Source organism: Rhizophagus irregularis, chromosome 13 (assembly GCF_026210795.1).
Source record: "Rhizophagus irregularis chromosome 13, complete sequence".
In the NCBI taxonomy this organism is placed as follows: Eukaryota; Fungi; Glomeromycota; class Glomeromycetes; order Glomerales; family Glomeraceae; genus Rhizophagus; species Rhizophagus irregularis.
In genome coordinates this window covers 1,409,907-1,437,015 of record NC_089441.1, presented here as the reverse complement: position 1 = coordinate 1,437,015, position 27,109 = coordinate 1,409,907, and the positions used below count along the sequence as shown (strand labels likewise).

The window sequence follows — 27,109 nt, the reverse complement described above, 5'->3', positions numbered from 1 at the left end:
AGAGAACTCTTCATGGATTAATTCCATTAGTAAGATATTATCATATCTCTTCAGATGATTTTCTTGATAAAATATATCCTTTAAAAAAATTATTACCAAAAGATTTAACTAAAGATCTGGTGGAATTTTATATTGCACCGAATAGGAAACCAAATATTGTCGAAATTCAGTCTACTAGAATACCAAAACATATTTGTGATTATGATTCAATTTTAATTAAAAACCATCATTTTGCTGTTTTTGCTAGTTGGATTGATAAGAAAAATAATTTGCATTATTATGTGAATATTCCTTATAATTTTAATTTACTTTATCGTGCTAGTAGAGATGGTAATACACCCGCAGCATTTCATGCTAAATGTGATAACAAGGGGCCCACCATAGTCATAGTAAAAATCTCAAATTCAAAAAAAATAGTTGGAGGGTATAATCCACTTAAATGGAATTCAAGTAATAAAGTTGAATCTACAAAAGATAGTTATATATACTTATTTACTGATGGGACAGATACAAAAAGTGCAAAAGTAAGTTACAGTAATGGGGATCAAAATTCTATAAGAAATTTAGCTGCATATGGACCGGGATTTGGTGGAGGTACAGACTTATTATGTTGGTCAAACGGAAGCTGGTTACGTAATTCAGCGTTGTCTTATCCTAAAATTGATGGTATTCCAGAAAAATTCTTCAATGTAGATGATTACGAAGTTTATCAAGTCATTAAGAAATAATGAATTCATATTTACGTAATGTAGGTTAATAGAATTCTTTTAAATATATTGATTCATTTGGATATTAAATAACTCATTATACTTCAAATAAAATAAATACTTGCTATCTTTTAGTTTTAAAAAATATATTAAATAAAAATTAAGCCAATTTGACGATAGATATTAATATATATACTTACAATCTTTCTTTATTAATTACTACGTCAGTATTGGATAGATCTTCCAGTTTCTAATAATAAAGCATCCAGATAATGTAATGGAATATTCATTCAAATATGATGAACTGCAAATTCAATTTTTTTTATAAATAATAACAGGAAATATAATACAAAATTTAACGTGAGAAAGTTCGAGAAAATTAAAAGGCTAACCTTTATATAGTTAGCAATTGAACATTTCATAATTTTTATATTAATCGTTAAAAAGACCAATTTAGTTAAAATAATCTCATAAAAAATGATGTGTAAATAATTTACGTTAGATTACAATACAATCAGACTCTTATTTAATAGCTAAAATTTTAGAATTATCATATACAGTTTTTTAAAATCACTAATGCGAAATCTACTACTTGCGCCTAATTATTACAATTCTTTATTGCACCTTTTATTAAATAAAGTAAAATTGCGGTTGTATCTTTAAATTTACTTTCAATTTTATACAGATAATCAGATAATATACCGAATATTAATAATTTTTATTGGCAAATAATGAATTCTAAAATTAAAATAGATAATAGATGAAATTTAAAAAGTGAGCTTTTATACAGATATTAATATCTTTCTTTACAAAATGAATACTATTATTTTTTTCAGACACGATGTAACGACTAAATGACCTCACAATATATACGATAAATCATAAAATGGTAAAAATATAAATTATTTAATCTCAATTTATTGCAAATATGTATTAAGAAAAACCTTTATCTTATCTTCTATTCTCATTCTAGGGATTTGAATCGATTAATCGAAAATCGAAAAACATAATAAAATCGATTCTCGAGAATCGATTCTCAACAATTTTTTACATATAAGTTAACCTGACTCCAAAGTAATTTTCATGCCGGCCAAGTGCTGATTATTTTTGCTGAAATTAGAAACTGATTCAAAGTCAGGTTGGTCGTCTATAAGAAAAATCTTGGAAAGATTCGATTTTCGATTCCATTCCCTATCTCATTCTCTTTTTTAACTTTCTTCTCCTCTATTCAATTAAACTCAATATTTTAAATCATTCCACAATCAATCAGCCCTTACAGTACCACCTGTACAAATAGCATCATGGTGCCAACAAATGTAATAAAAACAAGAAAAGACTCCTTACCTGAGGATCCTACCTAATAATATTTTTTGTGGCGCAGAAATGTTGATTAAAATAACTACCCCCGCGGCAGTGCGGCACCGACAAAAATTTCGCGATAGGGCCGGCATTACGGCATTATGCACGAACACGTGAAATAATCAGTGACGAATAAGGGTGACAAATAATATTTTACCTACTTAAAAAAAAACGAGTCCCTCAGATAAATATAAACAGTGGAAACCTGGTGAGGTGTGCTGCTTGTGATGATTAAAAAGTATGTGCAAAATTTTTGTCGGTGCCACTGGGCTAGTTGATTAAAATTTTAGTACGTGTTCGACCTAAAAATAAATCCAAAAATTTTATACAAGGCCCGACTGAAAATGCAACCGACCCTATAAAAAAAAAGCTCCGATAAATGATCATTTTTCTAGTTTTTATAGAAACTGGAAATTATCAATTCACAATTTCAACAAATGTGAAATTATAGGTGTCATCATTGCAAAGTAGATTGGAAGTCATTATTTGTGAAATATTAACTTTTAATGTATTAACAATATTTATGGATTCATAAAATATTATTATTTTTATTGTAAATTATAACAGAAAAATTTTTAATTTGCATTAAGACAATTCAATGAATACAATCAAGAATTATGGATATTAGCATTAGATATGTCAAAGACTTATGATTGAGTAAACATTAATATGTTAGAAAAGCCTTATGTCACATCCATATTATCCCTAATAATTTGGAAATTATATATCTTTATATTAATATTTTATATGATTATCAATTTTATTTTTTTCAAGAATTGAATTTCTAAGTGTAAAGTAGTCAAGGAATTAGAAAATTTATATAATACAACAAAGTTAAATTAAAAATTAATAAAAGACAATAATATCAAAAATATTTAGATATAAGATATTAGGGATAATATGTATTTCAGAAGGAATATATTAGATTTCCATAATGTTAGATAGTACATTTCCTTGTAATAATGTTATATATAGGGAGGATAGTTGTATAGAGGTAGGTGTGCACGTGGAGGTGATGAACAAGGCTGGTTTGGACTAGGAGGAGGGTGGCAACGCTACATAGGAAGTTTATTAGTCTTTAGTTTACTACTGATAGTTAATTAATTCCATTATAAGTGGCCGACTTCAACGTACTTTGTGTAATATAGGTTTAATATTTTTTCTTTGAAATTGTATTATTTCTATATCTTTGTCAAATAAAAAAAAAATCTGTGGCAATTTACAAGCAAGAAAAGTATCATGGCAATTTTTTAAAAAGAAATACCTAAATCATTCTTACTCCTAAGGCAATTGTCAAGTCTTCATCACCAAGATGAATATTGCCAGCAGCGCCTCTTACTCACATTTAGTTAATATATAATAAAATTTATTTTTTCAAATATTTTTTTATTATTATTTTTTATTTATATTATCGATACAATGTTAATAAGAAATTCAAAAATATAAAAGTAGAGAATATTTCTTCTAAAATTATAAAAATTGAATCAATTATAGAAAAAAAAATCCACCAATATGAATTTACAAATATCTTAACTTTGAAAATTTCTTGATAACTCCTAATTCAATATATTTTTCAATTATTTTCATATTTTTATTACATTTATCTAAGCTTCTACAACCATCATCAGAAACGATCACTAATGAAAGTGATTTTTGTGGTATGCGATTTTTCCAATTTATAAGAAATGTTTCCAATTCTTTTGAAAGTAATTTAGATTGTATATCAAATTGAAAATATAATATTAATTCAACAATATTTTGTGAATATTTCAAAACTGCCTCCAATGCTTCCTTTTCATCAAAATATTCACTTCCACACCAAATACTAATACTTTCTAAATATTGACAACTATTAAAAACTATTTTTAATGTTTCCAATTCATTATACTTAAATCCCGTAGAAAGTTTTTTGAGGTTTGAACAATACTTAGCGATAGCTAAATTTAATGAATCATCGCTTTCGCATGAAATATCAAATAAGTTTAATTCTTTTAAATTTTTCCCATTGTTTTCTAAGAATTTAATTAAGTGCTCATATCTTGGAAATCCATATCTAATTTTAAAAGATCGTAACTGTGGGAAAATAACATATTGTAAATATTCAAACTTTTGAAAAACATCCTCATCATAATTAGATGATAATTCAAGTTCTTGTAAATTTGAGAATCTAGCAATTAACGATAATGAAATATAATTGAACATATGAAGTTTTAATTTGGGTAAAGAATCAGGAAGATTTTTAATTAACAAAGGAATTAATTTCTTCTCGTTATAATCCAGATGTTCCAAATAATAATATAATTCAAAATATTTTAAATTTCTTTGAACAGAAATCAAATCAGTCAATCCATTTGAAATACTACTCTTAGGTTTTATAGTAAGTGATTGTATATTATGACATATTTGAGATAGATGACAAAAAAATTCAGGGGAAAGATTTGAACTACAAATTAATTCTGAGAGATTTTTAAAATAATCTTTTGAATTAGGATAAACGTTATAATTTACATTTGACATTTGAACATAATCTAAACTTTTTAAAGAGGTTTGATTCATCAACATTTTAAAAATTTCTTGTACCACTATACGTGTATTTTTTTTAATTTTATAACGTGAAAGAGAATGTTGATTTTTAAAAAGCTCCATAATTTTTTCATGTACTTGGTTAACTGATAAAATTTTACAAAATGTTGCATAATTGAAAGTCGGAAATTCTAAAGTTGGGGTTGAAATAATAATTTTTTGTTTATTTAAAATATTTTTGGACTCGCTCGGAAGACAAGCAATTAAAGTACTAAAATTTGAAGTACTATAATCATTAACATTTCTCCATAAAATTCTAATTGAAATTTGGCACCAAAGGCGATTAATTAGTATACATGAATTCAAAGTAATTTTATCATCCTCCAAATATTTAAAAATTTCGTTTAAACAGTCAGCAGGAAGACTAGACATTTTTTTTTAAAAAAAAAAAAACGAAAAAGGGGTGACAAAATGAAAAAAAAATAAAATAAAAAAGTGTGCCGAGTCCGTTACTTTATCTTATTATGTAAGACCTGTACTACAAACGTAAAAGTGGACCTCCTAGAAAAGGGGTACAAAACTGGTACATATTGACAAAGAAGTCATGTACTTACACGTGATAGTGTTTACATTATTTTATGGGTGTAACATGATTGTATTTTAAGGAAAACATTAAGGGCATAATTTATAATTGCATCATTTGATATCACTTTATTCATGACGACTTTGTTTGACCGACATATCAGAATATTGAATATCAAAAGTTTAATTGCAAATAATATAAAAAGTTTGTTGATAAATACAATTCCTCTATGTAAAGCATGATCTGCAATAGTCATTGGTTCGTGACAATAGCCAATATATTCATAAATATAGTGATAGTGTGATCGTCAAATTAATTAAAGATGATCCCACAATTAAAGTTAGACGCATTTCACGGGCTTTCGTGCTTCCAGGCTAATTAAATAACATAATTATATATTTATAAGGACTGAGGAATATCAGATTATTTATTTGTACATATTAATAAATTATTAACACTAATAATATACTTTCTCTCTTATGACATTTCCATAAATTGTCGTCAAATTATTTTGAATGCCATAAAGAATTCCTTTTTTATGATATTCATTCGTACTTCTTTATCTAATGTTCGGGTATATGGACATAAATAGGAATTACCAACAAAACATTGTATATCAATTGGTGATATTCATTGTTTTTAAATGTGGTTTCTTGACCTAATTAAAAGTTTGGTTAGCCGCTCACATGATATTCATATTCGGTCTAATAACACCATCCGAATTTGGGATTTAAAATAAACAAAATATGGAAAATTCTTTCAAATATGATACTAATTTGCGTCATTCAACTCATTAATTTTTTTATAAAATTTTTTGAAAATAGCCTCGCTCTCTGAAAACAAACTATAACAGAAAATCACTAAAACCATGATTACAACCAAAATTTTTAAAGCATACTTTCCTATTTTCTTTCTTTTCGTTTTTCTTTTTTACCATGTTGATGCAGTATGTGAGAAGATCACTAATAATGTAAGGAGGACAGACATTAATTGGAATTTCGATGATAATTTCTACGCATTGAGAGGTGGAAATATAACTTTGACTCTTACCGAGTAAGTAAAAGATCAAGTGAACAAAATGATTTGTTTCTCATGATAATTTTGTAATCACGAATTTTGTTCCACTCGGTAACCCAGATAACAAATTATATTCAGAAATCAGCACTTTTTTAAAAATTTTATTGCTGGGTCAAATTTATTATGAGAAAGTAATATCCATTTCTTGAATTTCTTATCTTCTAATATTGATATAACCTTTTATTTATAGTATGCCTTGTGGTGCTTCAACTCTTTTCATTCAAGTGGTATCCCAAAGTGGGAAAGGTAGCTATACCGTACGCACTTTTACAAATAAAGATCTGGGCGTTTTAAGATATATCGGTGTTGATGTTATTGTTATAAAGGAACCTCTATTTCGTATACAAGCTAGGGTTGATGATCTCGTAAACATTAATTGTCCTGAACCGTATTTTAGTGGAGAACTTTGCTATGCTAAATATGTCGATACTCCTGAATGTAAAAAAGAAAAAGATATAGAAATTGGTGTGCCAATTGCAACCTCTATCTTTGGGGCAATAGGAGGTATATTAGTAATAAAAATTAAACAACATTTTAATAATAGGAATAAAATTTATCCAGAGAAATAAATTCATTTACAATATTTCACGGAGTTGAGCAAGTTGAGCTAATTTGCCATTATACATGTATCTATAACTATTAATAAAGATATATCATAAGAATGTTAGAATAATAATTAAGGAAAGGGAAACAAATAAATTGGAAAATTACCCAAATTACACTTTGGAATTCCTGAAATTATGAGTAAATAATATCCAATGTTTCCATCATAATTTTTGTTGATTAGTATTAAAATATTGTCATAAAGGGGAAGTCCGTTCAAAATCCAGAAGCTGGCGACACAATATTTATTTCGAGATTTTGTAATTTCGGTATATTTCTAAACAATTTATTGATTTCTGCTAGATATCCTGGAAACATAATAGTTTTCTTTTATGTTATATCCTAGAAATTTCCTTATTTTTTGAACGAAGAAATATTAACTAGGATATATATTTGATATTTTTAAAAGATAATGTAAATTATAAACTCTTAGGTTTTGGATTCGCACACCGCGTTCCTTCATCAATTTTTCACACCCGCCCTTAAACTCTAATCTCATATCCGTGATCAACAACTTTGGCCAGACAAGATCATATATTTTTTAAAAGCGCGTGCAGCAAAAATAATTACAATGTAGCCTCGACTTTTAGAAACGTACAAATTGTCAATGTTTCCATCAACCTCTAATTGTTCTACCTTTCTTTTTTTCGGATTTGATATTGTTATTAGTCCAAAGTGTAACGAACTAGCGAAGATAATCATTTCTTTTTTATAAATTGGACAAAAACGCATACCACGAAAACTACTTTCTCTTGTGATCCTTGATAGTGCATTTTGTAAAAGGAGATTAGATAAAAACGACGGAAATATGAAAATTATTGAAAAATACACCAAATTAGGCGCTGGTATGAAATTGGTATTGTGTGAATTATTATAAAATTACTTATACAAATCGGAGGTGATCGAAGATGACTGTCATATTGTATACCTGTATTTTTCTTGTAAATAATTTGATTTTTGAAATTCGAAAGAAACATTCTTTTTTATTAATATATTTTAAATCTCACTTGTATCTATCAAGTAATATAAGAGCATCGTGTATACTAAATAAAAAAAGAATTAAAAAATAAAAAGTAAAAAATAAAATAAAAAAAAAATATTTTTTTGATATGAAAGAAATATTTCTTTTGTTTCATGTACCTAGTGAATCAAGCATAACTTACTTGTCTTTCCATTATACTTGATAAACTAAAAAGTTTATAAAGAAATGTTCAAAACTTTGTAAGTCAACGATTCTTTAGCGTATCCGTGCTTTAAAAGCTCACTTGCATCATCATTTGAAGAAATCAGTGGTTTGTAATCACTATATATAATGAATGTAGGTTAAAAAAGAAACGTAGTAAATAATATATTTGTTGTAAGTATTATTTTATTAAATATAGTACAATCGTTAATTTAGAATAAAACAATTATAAATAATTAATCAATGGCTATTCTAACTATATAGCCAATATTATTATCGTATTAAACTATTACCATTATAGTTAAACTCTAATTAAGCTTCCCATTAAAACTGATAAATTTTAAACTTCAATTACTCTGAATTCTTTCTCATTAATTTCTTTTTAATTTCACGAATATATTTCTAATAACTACCGCTCTTACGTAATAGACCTTTTTTTTATAACGAAGATATTCGTATTTCAAAAATAACAAGAAAACTATTTTTAAACAGTTTCCCTATAGGAAAAGTTTTAAACATTTTCAAAAAGTAAGGTGTTGCATTGCTTTTAAGTTGCCATGTATATATTTGAATTTATTATTATATGAATACTAATAAAATACATTGTAATTGAATCTTGTAGATTTCGGATTTATAATGGGAAGAATCTCACGCCGTGCCCAACAATTGAAAAAGGCTCGTGAAATACAAGCTCTAAAATTAGCAGCAAAGAAAAATGATGCAAGACATAAAATCAATAAAATTATAAGTGAGATGGATGAACCGAAACTAAAAAATGCATTAGAGTTGATAACAAACCTAAATAATTCAGAAATAACACGATTTGAAGCTTTGACAGATTCAAAATTCGAAGATGAACCTATTCACTATGAATCCAAATCTTTGTGAATATCCTCACTTGTAAAAATCGAATTTGGAATATAATAATTCATTAGCAGAAAACCGAAGGACTTTTCAACAAATATGATCTTAAAAGACTCATCAAAATAGTGAATCAAGAATTACAGCAACCAAAATTAAAAGTATTAATATATCCAATATTAGAAAGGTTCAAAAGCAAAAGAAGCGGCAACCATATCGTAGTTTCGCAGAGTGCAACGAGAGTTATAGAAGCTAGAAAAATTATTTAAATGTAAAAGAAAAGTAATTATATTGCAATTTATTTACTTATATAATAATTTGTATAAAAAATAAAAATAAAAAAAAAGTAAATAAAGTCAAAATTCGAATTAATCGATTAACATGCAGAAGTTAAAAATCTTTAATAATACGTACAATTTTATGACACTTTATACATATAAGTTTTGATTTACATAGTCTGATTAGTTGGTGTATCATTATGGGTTACGGTACATTACTACATTTCGCCGAAACCCATTTCACCAAATTCCATTTCGCCGAAGCCATTTCGCCGAAAACCATTTCACCGAATTCCATTTCGCCGATTATCACTTTTATAAAAATATTAATCGCGCAATGAAAATAAAAATTTTTTTTTTTTATTTATTTAATAAATTACATCAGGAACCTAATAGATATTCTGATTTACAAATGGCAAATGTAACCATAACCTTCTGATTCATAAAATTTTTTCTTGTTCTCAAACCAATTTTATGTCGCTCATACACTTATTTTTAAAAAATAAAGAGCAATTTCATCAAAAAATGTTAAAGTAGTTACGATAATAATAATGAAATTAATAAATTTTGTGATGATGATGTTAGTAAAGGTAATCAAATTTTCAAAAACAATAAATGAACTTAAAAATAAAAAGCTATGATATATTAATATTAAGATTCAAAAAACTACGCTCTCATACTGTAATGTCGGTCAACATTTATTTACGCGATCACACCTCGTAACCCGTTTTGACCACATCTTTTTTTAGAGATCACGCTTGTAATTTTCAACAATATTCAAATACTATTTTTTCCTCAAATATGATCAACCACTTGAGTGAAGATTTAAGATGGAAAGTTGTTTATTTATGGCTTTATAGCTACAAGCCAAAGGAAATTTCACAATATCTAATAAAAATATCTTCCAAAATCTTTTATCTATTAATTGTGTAGTGTGTACCTTATAAATGATGATATATTATCTTTTTTTATGAAAGGATCAAATTGGTTTTGTACCAATTCTAGAATTTCGTCTTCAATGTTCAAATTCTATAAACGTAAAATTTTAAAAGATTCCCACTTTTCTGACCTCACTTTTTCATTACAGGCCGTATAATAAATTGAATTCTGTAATATAATAATCATAATTACTGCTTGAATAGGTTGAATCTTCAGTAAAAGAAGCATGAGTAGGAGAACTTGGCGGAGGAGAAGTTGATAGCGGAGAAATAAATATTTGAGAAGTTGGATGTGATGAAGCTGTGTAGTAATTGTGGAATCATATGATCTAAATTCAATTCAAGTGTTTGTTTTTTTTCCTCTTTAACCTTGCAAATGTATTGTAATACTTCGTACACAAAGAAAAATGAAAATATCCATCAAAAATTAGAACAATATCCAAAATATTTATCACACTCCTTCAGTTTATTAATTTATAATTGTATAAGTTTTCCGTTGTCTTTTAAATTATAAATTCTACTATAGCAAGCATTCTCTTTTTCGCTTATTTTTGGGTTTTTCAGTTTGTGTCACATTTACACGTGTAAAAAGCAAGATTCTTGTTACAAGTCAAACAAAGTTGATATAAGTATATAAGTAACAGGTACCAGACTGGTAATTGGCTTTTGTATATTTATTCAGTAAAAAAACGTGTATTTAAACAAGTAAAAATAAATTTTATAGGTTAATTTATGTTTATCATGTGATTTGTTATCAGTTTGTGATCTTCCCCAGTAACACCATCAACATACGGCGCAGTTTGTGGCAACTGATCTATTTAAATATTTATCGCGAATTATTTAAGCTATTATTTAAGCTTTCCTTTCTTTTCGCGTCTACATTACCAATACCAAAGAATACAAATTTAAAAAAAAGTTGGCTTATTTTATTTACAATAGCTACTTGCAGGAAATATGAAACCTGTAGAATAAACCTAATATCTTGGAAATCACCAAGTAAGCAATAATACCAGTTCAACAAACTAATCTGCAACTGTTATTTGACAGCCTAATTAATGCTACCTTCTCTTCTAGAAGAGCAAAACTAGTCTGCATCAAAAATTAGTAAGGCAAAATAAGTGAACCATGCCATTAACATGGAAGGCATATTGATAGCACTCATTATTTAAAATAATTTATTTTAAATTAATGTATTTTAATAAATTGAAATTGAATAAATTTTATTGTCAAATTAATATTACATTCTATTTTAATAAAATAATTACACTAATTTATTAATTTAAAAGAATTTGTTTTACTCTTATGAATTAACATCTATAAAATTTCATTATATTCTAAAGCAATCATCTTTGGAGTGGAGTATCTTAGGGTAGGAAAGTTACTTTAGGCTGAAATACTTATCTTTGAAGATAACATTGACGTTGGAGTATCTTAGGGTTAGGGTAAGAAAAGTTGTTTTAGGCGGAAATACTTATCCTTGAAGATAACGTAGACATTGGAGTATCTTAGGGTTATGTAAGGAAGGTTAGTTTAGGCTGAAACTTTACTTTGGAGTTAGTGTTGACTTTAGGAAGTTAATTTACCAATAACTGCGTAGTGCAATTAGCCACACTTAGCCGCAGTTAAATCACATGAATCACGTGCCCGAGCTTTTTTTGATGGTTTTGATGGTTACGCTGGGGGAGTTTCAGTTTGTGATCACGTTCGTGTTCACGATATTTCGATATTTTCATACAAAGAAATAAAAAATAGGGGCGCAGACACATCACGCGTTCCCATGTTACACAATTCAAATTATTTATAGTATAGATGACGAATATAATAATTTAATAAAATAAATATATAAGAATAATAAGTTGAAATTTCATAAGTATAAAAATGTTTGTTAGTAAACACACAATAAACTATTTTTGATTTCGATTATAACTAGTTAGGAATTTCTAAATAAGGTAATTTAGAATCTTGACAATCTATTTAAAAAAATAAAAATTGTTAGTTGTAGGATTAACCAAGTTATAAAAGTAAGAGTTTAAACACATTACCTATACTATTTTCATCAAGATACGAAGAATTGATGGGGTTTGGCAAATTACTATTTGTGAATACTCTACTAGTATATATTGCATCAGGATTTATTTCATATAAAGTTGAAATATTTGGTATTTCTTTATCAGCTTCATCAAATACAACTTTAATTTCTTTTTCTTTATAACCAAATTTCTCTTTTTCCTGGTTATATTCATTATTATCACAAGCATTATACCAAAACATTAATATCTCAAATAATTCACCGGTCTTTGGTCTTTGATCAGGATTGACATCCATACATCTATTTGCCAATTTCTTATAAATTTCAGGAGTTCCCTTTCCAAATTTAGGTCTGATTCCACTACATATTTCTAATGCTAAGCTTAAATCATGTTTTCTTTCATAAAAAGGTGATTTTCCAGATGATAATTCAGTCATAATTACACCAATACTATAGATATCAGAAGATAATGTGTATGGTTTTCGATTCAAAACTTCTGGAGCAATATAAGGTAATACACCATATATTTTATCATTTGATTTTTGTTCATTTGATGGCCCTGATAATCCAAAATCTGCAATGAAAGTAGCACTACGACCCCTTAGTATATTTCCACTATGAAGATCTTTATGAGAATATCCTATATCATGTAAATTTTTAAGGTCGATAACTATTTTGGTCAATAAAAGTAATTTATCACGCCAAAACATATTATTAAAATTATTTAAAAGAATACGTCTCAAATTTCCTTGATCTATTAATTGTGTAACCATTATTAATTCTTTTGTTTGTGGATCTTTTGTTATTCCATAAAGCCTTAAAGGACTAGTGGCTGTAATATAAAATCTCCAGTGTATTTTGAGCTATTATATAAATTAAAATTTTAAAAAAATTACAATTTTAATTACTATTTATATTAAGGATTAATTTAAAAGTAATAAAAACATATGTAAAAAAAAATACCTCATTTAAATATTCAGCCGAAATATTTTGTGATTCATTTAATTTTTTCAAGGCTACTCTTATAGACCCGGTTTCTCTTCTTTTCCAACTTCCATCATCTTGTTTAAAATAATTTGCCTTACCATCAATCCATGTCGCAGAGTATACTTTAGAAAATCCACCTTTAGCAATTTGTTCAACACCTTCAAATCTATCATATGGTATCCATTCAAGACATTTGTTATTTTTTGCGTTATAATTTGTATACTTGATAAATTTGTCAACATCATTATTCCCGCTGGTCCATCCTTCAATCATACAACGAGGAACACATTCTTTACACCACGGACAACATTTCTTATGATCGATATAGACTAGACTCATTATTATATTTTACATTTAAAAATATTTTATTTAATATTCGTGAATTGTAAAAAGGGAATTTCACGTTTGCTAAAAAAAAAAAATTGGCGTATTTATTTATATATCTTATGACAATGAGGGTAAAAAGGTATTGTTAATTTGACGACTTGACGACCAAAATAATAATACGATTTTCCGGTGCAACTCTTAAAAAAAATTATAATCTAGGATATGATTATTATAGTAAAATATTTTTTTTTTAAAAAAAAAAAACTAAGATTGCTAATAGAATTATATTATGGTGCAATTATATATAAACTAAATATTTTGAAATTTCGAAATAGAAATTCTGCCTCTTTAAAGCATACTCTAAATCAATTACTTCTTCTTGAAATCGGTGATCTCTCTAATATAAAACTTTCAGTTAAATAAGAACTCTACGCCAAATTTTTCATTTCCAACCTTTTATACGTTCTCTTTATACTGGATTATCGGTAATTGGATAAATATAACAGATGTACAGTATCATTAAATTTCACGACTTGAATAAAAAAGTTATATTACAGATAATTTTAATTATCAAATCAAAGTACTTTATTTTATTAAAAGTTTTTCTTCAAATATTTTTATTACATCAAAAGTCATATAATATTTAAGTGAAGATATAATGAGCGTAGCAGCAAAGTCAAACCTATATCAAAAAAATTAAACTATAATAAAATTAACTTTTTTATTATTTATATATAATAGCTTAAATCTCAAAATAGGTTACATCTTAAAACTAATGCATTATAATAAATTAGAAAGTAACCATACAGACGAGTTTTTCTTGTAATAAAATTTCTATATTTGTAGGTGTAGAAATAGAATAATATTCTTACTAATAAGTATTGTGTATTTATAATATTACATTCCATCACGAACACTGATTATAAATCGTGGTACAACAATCAATTAAATCAATTACAAAACAGACAAATATTTATCTTACACATAATTTGGAACAATTGTAGTATGTAAAAAGTGAGTAACGTAGATTGACTAAATAAGTAACATGTTTTGCTAGTGTTACTCACTATTATATAAAGTACGTAACGTAAAGTGACTCTCCCTATATACTATATATGTTACAGAATGTGAAAGGTATTAAAAAATTTGTGCGACAAAAATGGTCACTTACACGTCTCTAAGGATTTATTTTATTTATATGAAAGCTTGCATTAGGCCTAACCTTTCCTATTTTTTCGATTTTAACTCAGAGAGAGATTCTAGTTTGTAATGAAAACTAAATATCTTTTTAATTACTTGAATATAAGTAAATTTTTACATAGAATCAAAAAACTTATTTCATAAAAGTCAAGTTAAATATTAATTTTTATGGCAAATTCAAGATTTTTTATATTATTCTTGTAAAAATTACATAATAGGTTCCATTTTAACAGCATAAAAAGAATTTTTATAACTGAATAATAAATAACCTTTTTTCAAAATAGATATATTATTATGTACACGGAGCAAAAAAAATTAGTTACACAAACTATGTCATAGTAAAAAGTCCTAATCGACATGATCAGTCACCAGTGGCTGCCAATAATTTTAACATGATTATCATTTTTATTTGTTTATTGTTTACGTTACAATTCTAAAAGAAATTTCTTTTCCCTTTTTAAAAAAATTTTAAGTTTTGTTATTACAAACTAATGCATATTAAACATTGTTTATATTAAATTAATATATTGTGAAGTTATAGGTATTGTACAATTCAATGAATATCTATAATTGTCAATTCATAGTAGGCCGATCCAACAGATAGTTTTGTTTAACATCACATGGCACAAGAAAATTAGAGGGGGAGGATTATAATAAAATTTTAAACTTGCAAAAAATTTTAAACAATCATGTGACTAATAAAGCTAATTGACCAATAATATTTAATATAAAGTGTTTGTTTAAATCCAATTTTTTGGCAAAAATGAGGGGGTGGGAAACTATTTATTGGAGCGGCCAATTAGTTTCTAGATTTCTTCTTTTTACTTTTGTATTTTATTTTCTGAATTCAGAACGTAATTTCACCACTTTGGTTGAATGAAATCGACTATTTTTATTAATTGAAAATTGTTCATCAAGTTAAAATATATTAATATACGAATTTTCATTATATTTCTTATATTTCAATTTTTGTACTTTTTGAAAAACATTTTGTTCATGTGATCTATACATTATGTCATACGTTCTGCGCCTCATATAAAGGAAGTGACGTAAAGTAAAAAAAAATAATTTTACATTACATGCCTTAAATAAAGATTGCATAATTTAGCTACCTTACGTTACCACGTTGCGGCGTTGCGCACTTTGCCAATCACTTACTACCTACCGGAACAAATATGTACACATTGCCGCGTACTTAATATTTTTTAAAGAATTGGATTTATCTGTTAAAACCCTATTTGTAAATACTATAGGCGCTTTAATATTAACAGCTAAACCTTTATTATCTTCCTGACGCGTGTAGTTACTTCATTTAAACTTAGGTTTAGATCTTCAATAAAAAAAACCGAAATTATTTGGAGCTTTTACTATTTTATCCTAATATTTGGCACGTAATTTACTTTATAGTTTAGAAAGTGTTTAAAGTCATCAAATCAATAATTAATAATTTTACTTAATTATAATATAATACAAATATGTAAAGTAATCAATTGACTAAGTTACGAAATAATTTATAAGTATTTGTTACTTTAACAATTATCTTCGTAATTAATTATATTGATCATTTTTTTTTTAAATAAACACAAATTAAAAGTAATCAGGTGTTAATGATCCACAAATAAAAGTTTATTTTGCGTTTATAATATAATTATAAATGGTATCAATTATTGATACTAATATAGTATATTGCAAGGCTTCGAGTAACTACAAAGTTTTGAAAATTTTTTATTAAAATATATACTGTACATGTTACGCAAATTTATCACAAAAGCGATAGATAAACTTGAAACTGAGGGTCGAAATAAGTTCTAAAATGATGTTGTCGTTTACATTGGAAGAGAGCCAGATATTAATTTTATTCGAATTTTAAAACTTTGTGTGATCAGTCCGATTATTTTAAAGGAATACTTTCTAATAATGATATTGAAAAAATATGTAATTAAGGAGTCAAATATAAATTCTCAAGTTTTTGATGTAATTATTAAGTAATTATATTGGAGTTATATTATGATAACGTGTTATATTTATGTTTTTTAATACAGTGATTAATTTAAAATGTTCATTTATTTTAATTGAAATAGGTATTTTTCTACCGGAAAAATTAACATTACCAATAAAGGAAATAACTTTTAGTCTACAAGAACTGATCACATTTTACATCTTTAAAAATATCTGATCAAAATTTCATTAACCGGAATTGAATTAGTCACAAAAATCCGCATAATATACACAGAATAGGGCGCAGATATATCACACGTTTCATGTTGCACAATTTAAATTATTTATACAAGTGCCATGACACTCTTCGAGGCATTAGTAAATTTTCTTTAATTGTCGTTATAATGAAATATATTATGTTTATATAACTACATCAAAGGATTTCAAAAAATGGTATGTCGTTATACGATAATATGTCGTTATAATTAGATGTCATTATAACGGGAGGCACTTGTATGCTTGTATGGGAAGGACATCTACCGAATTTTTTTAGTTACATAGATGATATATATAATAATTTAATAAAATAGTCATGAATATATCTCATAAACAAAAATACAAATATATAAGAAATAATAAATTGAAATTTTGAATATCCAATATGTGTTTCAACTATGGTTAAATAAACAGTATTTTGCATAAATATTGTAAAATATATTTTATAAAACATAAGCTATGTTTAATTCTTATTATAATCAGTTAGAAACTTCTAAATCGAATAATTTAGAATCTTGGCAATCTATTAAAATAATAAAAAATTGTTAGTTGTGGTTTACTCAAATCATGAAAGTAATAATTTAAACACATTACCTTTACTATCCTCATCAAGATATGAAGTAATAATAGATGAATTGATGGGTTTTGGCAAATTACTATATGTGAATACTCTACTAGTGTATATTGCATCAGGATTTATTTCATATGAAGTTGAAATAATTGGTATATCTTTATCAGCTTTTTCAAATATGGCCTTAATTTCCTTTCCTTTATAACCAAATTCTTCTTTTTCATGATAATATTCACTACCCATACAAGAATTATACCAAAAGTTTAATATCTCCCATATTTCATTGGCTGTTGGTCTTTGATCAGGATTAGCATTCATACATCTATAAGCTAATTTCTTATAAATTTCAGGAGTCCCCTTTCCAAATTCAGGTCTGGTTCCATTACATATTTCTAATGTTAAGCTTAAATCATGTTTTCTTTTATAAAAAGGTGGCTTTCCGGATGAAAATTCTGTCATAATTACACCAAAACTATAGATATCAGAAGATAATGCGTATGGTTTTCCATTCAAAACTTCTGGAGAAATATATGGTAATACTCCACATATTTTATCATCCAACTTTTGTTCATTTGATGGCCCTGATAATCCAAAATCTGAAATATAAGTAGCACCATCACCCTTTAGTATATTGCCACTATGAAAATCTTTATGAAAATATCCTAAACTATGTAAATTTTTAAGACTTATTGCTATAACGAGCAATGTAAGTAATTTATCTCGCCAAAACATGCTATAAAAATTACTTGAAAGAACAGATCTCAAATTTCCTAGTTTTGCTAATTGTGTAATCATCATTAATTCTTTTGTTTGTGGATCTTTGGTTATTCCATAAAGCATTAAAGGAGCAGTGGCTGAACTACAAAAACTCCAGTGTACTTTGAGCTATAATATAAATTAAAATTTAAGAATTACAATTTTAATTACTATTATTAAGGATTAATTTAAGAGTATAAAAAACATACTGTGTGTAAAAAAAATATACCTCATTTAAATATTCAGCCGAAATATTTTGTGATCCATATAATCTTTTCAAAGCTACTTTTTTAGGTTTAGGTTCTCCTTTTTTCCAACTTCCATCATTTTGTCTAAAATATTCTGCCTTACCATCAATCCATGTCGCAGAGTATACTTTGGCAAATCCACCTTCACCAATTTGCTTTAAATCTTCAAACCTATCAAATGGTACCCATTCAAGAAATTTATTATTTTTTGCGTTATAATTTGTATACTTGATAAATTCGTCAACATCATTATTCCCGCTGGTCCATCCTTCAATCAAATAACGAGGAACACATTCTTTACACCATGGACTACAATTTTTATGATCGATATATACTGAATTTGAATCATTGTCAGCAATATTTAATTTACTAAATTCAGATTCTACCTAAATTTCATTATTTATACTCATTCTTATATTCTATATTTAGAAATATTTTGTTTAATATTTATGATTTGTAAAAGGGAATTTCACGTTTGCTAAAAAAAAAAATTGGCGTAATATTTATATATCTTATGTCAATAATGATAAAAAAGGTATTATTAAATTGACGATCAATGTATCACGAATAATCGGGAATATCATATGATTTTATAGTAAAGATTTTTTTTTTTAAAAAAAAAACTAATATTTACTTAAAAAAACAAGTTCAATTATAATAAACTAAATATTTTATAATTTTGTAATAGAAATTCTGTCACTTTGAAACATACCTTTTATGATATGAGTAAAACACTGTTATAAACGGTAATTTCAGTCAGCAAAAAAAAATAATAGTATCAATTAGTATACGCGACATTATAAATGTACTTTATAAAATAAATAATAATCTTAATGTAAATGAAATCAATAAATTTATACTGTCGCACTAAGTACTTATGATTACTTTTGTACTAATTTTTGAAAATTGCTAGTCTGTACAATATAATCAAACTTAATTGCTTGGATCAGTCAAAAAGAGTCTTTAGTTGAAACGTTTACGCTGCATATTATTTTTTGAGCTTTAAGGATTTTACCACACAAAAATTATTCACCATATTATCTAAAATTGCGAAAATAATCCTATTTGTATTTTATTGATTGAGACGGTAAAAATTATTCTACATTATGTTGAATTTGATTTTATCCATTAAAGCCTTTCAATATTTTTTAACTTGCACACATGAAAATGAAAAACTATTTGCAACCCTGGAATATTAATTGTACAGTATAATGTAGTTCTAGTAGCAAAACAAGTATCTAATGATACACCAACAATTTCCACTTATAATTTATTACCAATCGTTAAAAAGCTGTTAGAGAATTGAAACTTCTGATTGTAAATGCCCAAATATTAGCTATTTTTTTTGAACATAAGAAATTATTATTATTTTTGAATGTTTATTAACAGAGCTATACTTGCCACCCATATTAAATGGGATGGGAGAATCCCCTATCCCATCCCATCCCATATCCCATCCCTTTTGCCAAAATCCCCTCCCATTTGCCAAAATCCCATCCCAATCCCAAATCCCAATCCCACCCATATCCAACAGGGCGGACATGCATTATATCACAATGTCGATCACTTGCCGATCATTATATAAGTGATATCACGTTAAATTTGAAGCTTTATTCCAAGCAATAAATGTTCTGACAATTTATGTTAAATTATTTTATTTAATAGTTTCATTTATCAATAAATTAATATAAAAGTATTGTGGCAAAATAAGGTGTGTTTCCAAAGTTAGATTTTACGTCAAATTTTCAATAATTAATATATATGCTATATATATGCCGATCATCTGCTAACGTGACTTTGAAGCTTCGGGTGAAGCCACAGATCTTCGGGCGAAACTTGAAACTTTTACAGTATATTATTTAGGTATTCAAGAATCAATGGCTAAAATAAACCTGGATAATTTTTGATAACCCAAAAGTTATCATTAAATAAATGCTTACAATTATTGTAAAATTAATATATGTCTGATATTTGACAAAATCTTTATGAATTATTTTAAGAACTAATTTATTAACAATAAATAAAATAAAGTAAATAAAATCGAAATTTTATACATTATTATGTAGAATTTGTGAAAAAACTAATTCAACGGTATTTTTTAATGTGATAATATTGGACAAGTGATCGGCAAAATGATCGGCAATATCGTGATAATATGGGGATGTCCGCCCTGTTCCCATATCCCATATCCCATATCCCATCCCTTATCCCAAATAATCTCATTGGTCAATTATCACGTGACGTTACACAAATTTCCAAAAAAGGAAATTTTGCTTCCCGCAAAAATTGAGAGATTTTGGTTTCACAAGTATTCCAAAAAAGGAGAAATTTTTACGCCGATCATATAATTCTGGCCAGCATTGCATTCATTACCAGAATATGAGCAAAATTAAGATTCCGAACAGATTTACGAAGTTTATATTTTAACTCCGGCCGGAATTACAAATTATAAAGGTTTAAATCCTTATCCTACAAACCCAATTTTTAAGAGATTTACTGATCAGATTTTAATGAAATTTATATCTTTGGATTCGTCTTGATGCAAGGAATTAAATGGTAGTGAAATCATATTTCTAAAATTAATATTGACTGATTTATTATAAAAAATGTATTTTTATACTATATATTATTTGAAAGTAACATGTTAGCAGTTAGTATTCAGTAATATATTGATTATTTTATTTGAATTAATAATTTTGATGATATCTGCTGATATTGTTTTTTTAGATTAACAGTTAATTAATTCCTGGTTTGTAAATATTATTTTATTAAATATTTATGCAATAATAATAATATCTATCAAATTATATATATTAGAAATAAATAATCAAAATTTTTTTGATGAATTAATAGATAGGTTTAAGTTAATTCAAAGTTAAATTGTAATAAAAAATATAAAATAATAAATTGAATAAATATATTTTAAAAACTTTTTATATTAAAAGTAACCAATTATTGCTTGCTTTATACATGTTATTTAATAATATATATTATAAAATACATTTTTTATAATAACTTAGTCAATATTAATGTTGGGAATATAATTTCACTGCCATTAAATTCCTTGCATCGAGACAAATCCAATGATATAAATTTCATTAAAATCTGATCGGTAAATCTCTTAAAAATTGGGGTATGTAGGATAAGGATTTAAACTAAATTCTGACCTGAATTAACATTAGACTTCGAAAACTAAAATATTACGGCCGGAATTATATGATCGGCATAGAAATTTCCTTTTTTGGAATACTTGTGAAACCAAATCCGCCCATTTTTTGCGGGAGGCAAAATTTCCTTTTTTGGAAGTTTGTGTAACGTCACGTGATAATTGGCCAATGGGAGAAATGTTATACAAGTATTTGGGATTTGGGATGGGATTTGGGATTTGGGATGGGATGGGATTTGGGATTGGGATTTGGGATGGGATGGGATATGGGAGGGGAGGGGAGGGGATTGGAGGGGATGGGAGGGGATTTTAAATGGGCGGCAAGTATAAACAGAGCGATATGGACTATTTGTTCTACGCGGCAAGAATTACGTAATAGCGCCTGGCATTATCCAAAAAAAGGAATGATATACATTAATTTGGCGCAATTCTGAAGTCGTATTTGTTTTAGTTTGGTCAGTATTTATGCCATTTATGCCAGAATATTTATTTATCTTTTTAATCAAAAATAAATAAATAAAATATTAGAAAACGAAATAAGAATATATATATATAAAAAAAATAAAAATTTTGAATTTATTTCTAAATATTTGGTGAAATATTTATTTATGACAAAAAAAAAAATACGCGAATAAAGTTAAATGATCATCTAAATTGATTATTAAATACATCAATTTCTAAATTCTCAAGAATCTTAATTGCATCTGGATAACCATTGAGAGCGGCCAGCTTCAAATATTTTATTCCCAATTCCTTATTTAAATTGCACTTAAGTTTTCCATGGAGATACATATCACCCAAATTAAATTGTGCGGCAACGTTTCCTCCGTCTGCGGATTTGGTTAAGTATTTGATGAATATATCAAGATCAAACGCAATTCCAGAAACAGGGCTTAAAAGTGAGAAGGCATAATCCAACTGAGCATTAGCTATTCCATCATCAGCGGCTACATTGAATAGCTCGCATGCTTGTTTTAGGTCCGCCTTTACAAAGTACCCTTTGGATAAGTAACGTCCTTTCCAATATTTGGCAGTAATATTGCCTAAATCAGCATGAGCACAGAATGTTTCCCAAGCAGTCTTTCTATCTTCTCGTTTATGGGCTTCAAATCCAAATTCAAGCGGATTTATCAGTGCATAGGGTAAACGATATATCTTGTGGTCTTCCCGATTTTCTCGTAATTCACTCATACTTATAGGTTCAATAGGAAGCGGATTTTTGGAATCATTACTTTTATCATTTTGTGATGCCAACTTGTAAAGCTTCAAAAATATAGTTTGAAGAGAGGTTCGACAATTTGCATCTTGCCAAGCTTAAATTAGGAATATTAGATGTATATGAAGTTGCAAGTTTACAGTATTTAATAATAAATCAAACTATAATTGGTTAATTTATAAGTGTAACTTACCCATGGTAATTATTTTTTCAAACCCTTTGTGTATTTTTTTAATTTCAGGCGTTCCAGGAATCCAGTTCATCTTTTCTCGTTTGCCTTTCAAAACATGTTCTCGAATTTGTCCCACACGCATGTTTTCATAAGGAATTTTTCTAAACGAAAGTTCCCATAATAACATTCCAAAGCTAAAAATTATTTTCATCAGTAAAATTTATTTATTAATTTATAATGAAAAATTCCGCGAGAAAATCATTTTTATTTATCATAGGTTAATAATTATAATTTTTACCTGAAAATTTCACATTTACTCGTATATCTAACGGGATGTTCTGAAAACATCATCTTTTCTGGGGCCAGCCAAGGAAAGATTTCCTTAATGTTCTCAATATCAACTGTTCTGTCATCAAAAAGCCGTGAATATTTGAAATTAGCAATCTTAGGCTCAAGTCTCGTAGTCATCTAATTAAATTAAATTAATTTGTTAGATTAATTTCAATTTTCGTTTCATTACAAAAGATATTAGTGGTTAGTCAAGATAAGATTACCATGATGTTATTGCATCTAATATCATGATGAAAAATATCGCAAGAATGCAAGAATGTAAGTCCTCGACAAATATCAAGAGCAATTAGGACTTTGTCATGCCATGAAATATCTTTTTCCACATATAATTCCCTAAGAGTGCCAAACTCTGCCCATTCAAACATCATCACTTGATTCCCGTCAACCTTGGAAATACCATAAAATTTGAGAATATTTGTGGAGTCCTTTAATTTACTCAAGATAACTAGTTGGGCTTGTATTTTTTGAACATCCATATTACTATCTTCAAAAATGTTTGCCGGCTTACATGCAACATCTTGACCTTTATATACTTTCTTGCAAATGTATGGCTCCTTTCTACCACGTGATTGACAATATAAAGGATCGAGCAACTCATTTGGTGTTATATTTGTTACCTTGAATTTCTCCACCTTAGAAGTTTCTATTTGTTTCTTGATAATCATGACTTCTTGGATAACGGTGTTAAGTGTATTAGTACTATCAATAATATTACCGTCAATTTTTTCCAAAAACTAGTATTTAAAAGAATAAATAGTAAGAATAAATTATAATAACAACGTTTATATAGAGAAAAAAATTCAATAATTACCCTTGTCATTTCTGCGATATCACGTTCAAGAGCTTTCTGGTCAATTATTCTCTGTTCTTCATTAGCCACGGTCATCGTAAAATTCAATTCGCGTATTGCAACTTCAAACTCACTTATAAGGCTGTCAAATTTTTTTCTGATCATGTTTGCACTGAAGAATCTTTTATAACCTTGAATGGTAGATACTTCGCCTATAAATGCTTTAATACTTTTTAATACATCAACAAAACGTAAAAAAGATTTATAGTATTCAAGTTTTCGAAAATTTTCTTCATTATTTTTTTTTCGTCTCTTTAAGGTTTTGATGACGGATTCTGCGATGTCAACTCTATCCATGAGAGACTCGCAGATATTCAAATTGTATCTTGCATTATCATAAATTGTATAAATTTCCGAAATCATAATGGTCACCGTTTTTAGTAAGGGAAAGTAGTTATCCATGGCATTTCCTATAACCATCATACAGTCTATAGATGTTTTCAGAGCTTCCCTTTTAAGATTAATGTCATTTTCTTTGATTTTCTTCTTTTCATCATTTGTTGAAGACATTATTAATTTAATGATTGAAATCTATTCAGACCAATTTCAAATTTATTTATATGCGCATTATGCCGAACAAATATTTTGTGTTTGTAAGACATACGTGTAACACATTGAAGTCTGGTGATGATAAATATGACTTCCGGATTTAAATAAAGCATCATTGGAAATAAGGCTATACTAATTTTCGCTCCAGCCGATGTGGAATTAGACCGGATTCCATATAATAACGGCAGAAGACATGGGTTCGGATGATTACAAATGATTATAAATGATTACAAATCAAAAAATTCCAGATGTTGATCAATCGGACTCCAGAATCCACGGAAGCAGGGGCGAAAATTAGTATAGCCTGGAAATAAACACTTGACCAGAATTGTTTTTATGATCGACCTTAAAATTACTTCAGACGGCACTTCATATAGGATAAATAATTTATCTAAAACAGTATATTTTAAAAGTACGGTATTGTACATATGATGTTAGTGTAACGTATATTAAATATGCTTTCAAGAATTCCAAATTTGTATAAAGGATTCCAATTAAAGTAAGTACATTCGGAAGTTCCAAATTTGTATAAATATTCTTTGGAAATAGAACTATAATAATGCATAAAAATACGTACATTTAGATGCTCTAAATTAATATATATATTCTTACACTAACCTACATTACTAAAACACTCTTCAAGTCATTGACTACTTTTCATAGATTCTGAATTTTAACCTCTTATAACTAATAATTGAATAATATCATGGATTCTAACTCGGATAAACCTTCTTCCTCTTCTCAATTGCCAAGTAATAAATTAAAGGATAACGACGCATCAGATGATGATAAGTGTCCAGAATGTCATAATAAGTTCACATTCGTAAACATATATGGTAAATGGTGTCAACCTTGTAGTTCACTTCATTTTAAGGATGAGTTTTGCAATTGGACAAGTGGAAATGAAGAGATTGACAAATTTTTACGTGAAGTTCAATTAAATGCTGGTCGTTCCCGAGAAGTTTTACAATGGGTACCTTATAATCGATTGGAAGATGTAAAAGAAATTGCTAAAGGAGGATTCGGAATCGTATATTCAGCCAAGTGGCCAGATGGACCTATTCGGTATTGGAATGTACAAGAAAAACGATGGGAAAGGAGGTCCGATAAGCACGTTGCGCTCAAAACTTTAGATAGCTCAATGACTCAATTTCTAAACGAGGTGGGTATTTCTAATAATTGTCATTAATATTGTTCTTTAAATTTTTACTAAGTCAATATTTATTATTTCGCATTATATTTTAGGTTAAATATCATTTAAAAATGAATAGCGAAATCAATCATACTATTCCAATATATGGTATAACACAGAATCCTAATACTCAAGATTACTGGATTGTTATGTCTTACGCGGAAAAGGGAAACCTACGAAATTTTTTACGTGATAATTTTTATAATATTACATGGGAACAAAAAGTGGAAGATTTATGGAGAATTTCTGTAGCTTTGGCAGACTTGCATCATGTTAATTTGGTTCATCATGATCTTCATCCGGGAAATATTTTATTGACTTATGATCATTTTCACTTATCCGATTTTGGTCTCTCTAAATTGATTGAACGAAATCAAATAATTAATCCCAATGGAAATATTTGTGGAGTATTACCATACATCGCACCTGAAGTTCTTATTGGAGAAGAATATACAGCTACTGCGGATGTATATTCATTCGGAATCATTGCATACGAAGTATTTACTGGGAATTTAGCTTATCACGATATTTCACATAATTACGATCTTGCGTTACAAATTTGTAATGGTTTACGACCAAAAATCCCGTTTCATACTCCTAGACTTATTACAAGGATGATTATGCAATGCTGGGATGCTCGACCAAGCTATAGACCATTATATGATGACTTAAGAAAATTATTAAAACAATGGCATAATGATTTAGTTGAGGATAAAATTGAATCTGAAATAAGAATTCAAATTGAAAAAGCTAAAGAATTTACGAAAAATCAATCATCAAATGAAATATTTTCTCAACTTGATTATAAAATACATCCAGGTGCGGTTTACACCAGTCGACTTTTGAATTATACAAATCTTCCAGAACCTTCTAACGCTCCTAATTATAATACAATACTCGAGAATTTATCTGTTCCAACTTCTAATAACTGGGATCAATATAGAATATCATAAAAAGTGTGTTGTTTCTTGAAGATTTTTATTGTCTCGTTCGAAATGAATACATTTAATTGAAAGTAGTTATAACTTTAACAACATCGTTATTTCGTCTTGTATTTGATAATAATGATTTAAACATATTTTTATACCTTTTCTTACTTTAAATTCTTTTGTTATTTCTTTCTTATTATATTATAATCCTATATTTCAAATAAAGATTTATTTTAATCG

At 27.3% G+C, this 27,109-nt stretch overlaps 6 protein-coding genes across 6 annotated transcripts; 2 read left to right on the top strand and 4 right to left on the bottom strand.

The window, feature by feature from the left end:
- Positions 1–3,441: 3,441 nt before the first annotated feature.
- On the bottom strand, positions 3,442–5,027 carry OCT59_004920 (uncharacterized protein). Its single transcript, XM_066138028.1, has one exon. The coding sequence runs from the start codon at positions 5,019–5,021 to the stop codon at positions 3,585–3,587; it is 1,437 nt and encodes a 478-aa protein (XP_065997213.1). The 5' UTR covers positions 5,022–5,027; the 3' UTR covers positions 3,442–3,584.
- Positions 5,028–8,671: 3,644 nt separating this feature from the next.
- OCT59_004919 (uncharacterized protein) lies at positions 8,672–8,923 on the top strand (the record flags this gene model as incomplete). The annotated part of the gene is made up of 1 exon (XM_025331430.2): positions 8,672–8,923. One exon carries the CDS (start codon positions 8,672–8,674, stop codon positions 8,921–8,923), a length of 252 nt encoding a protein of 83 aa, XP_025187767.2.
- A 3,115-nt stretch (positions 8,924–12,038) lies between these two features.
- On the bottom strand, positions 12,039–12,914 carry OCT59_004918 (uncharacterized protein; the record flags this gene model as incomplete). The annotated part of the gene is made up of 2 exons (XM_066138027.1): positions 12,039–12,082; positions 12,155–12,914. The coding sequence occupies 2 exons, from the start codon at positions 12,912–12,914 to the stop codon at positions 12,039–12,041; spliced, it is 804 nt and encodes a 267-aa protein (XP_065997212.1).
- A 4,434-nt stretch (positions 12,915–17,348) lies between these two features.
- Positions 17,349–18,841, bottom strand: OCT59_004917 (uncharacterized protein; the record flags this gene model as incomplete). Its single annotated transcript, XM_066138026.1, has 4 exons — positions 17,349–17,392; positions 17,464–18,325; positions 18,426–18,753; positions 18,831–18,841. The coding sequence occupies 4 exons, from the start codon at positions 18,839–18,841 to the stop codon at positions 17,349–17,351; spliced, it is 1,245 nt and encodes a 414-aa protein (XP_065997211.1).
- A 3,414-nt stretch (positions 18,842–22,255) lies between these two features.
- OCT59_004916 (uncharacterized protein) lies at positions 22,256–24,709 on the bottom strand (the record flags this gene model as incomplete). Its single annotated transcript, XM_025313222.2, has 5 exons — positions 22,256–22,923; positions 23,020–23,192; positions 23,297–23,466; positions 23,553–24,083; positions 24,161–24,709. 5 exons carry the CDS (start codon positions 24,707–24,709, stop codon positions 22,256–22,258), a joined length of 2,091 nt encoding a protein of 696 aa, XP_025187770.2.
- A 745-nt stretch (positions 24,710–25,454) lies between these two features.
- On the top strand, positions 25,455–26,893 carry OCT59_004915 (uncharacterized protein; the record flags this gene model as incomplete). The annotated part of the gene is made up of 2 exons (XM_025309951.1): positions 25,455–25,910; positions 25,994–26,893. 2 exons carry the CDS (start codon positions 25,455–25,457, stop codon positions 26,891–26,893), a joined length of 1,356 nt encoding a protein of 451 aa, XP_025187772.1.
- Between the last annotated feature and the right edge of the window lie 216 nt (positions 26,894–27,109).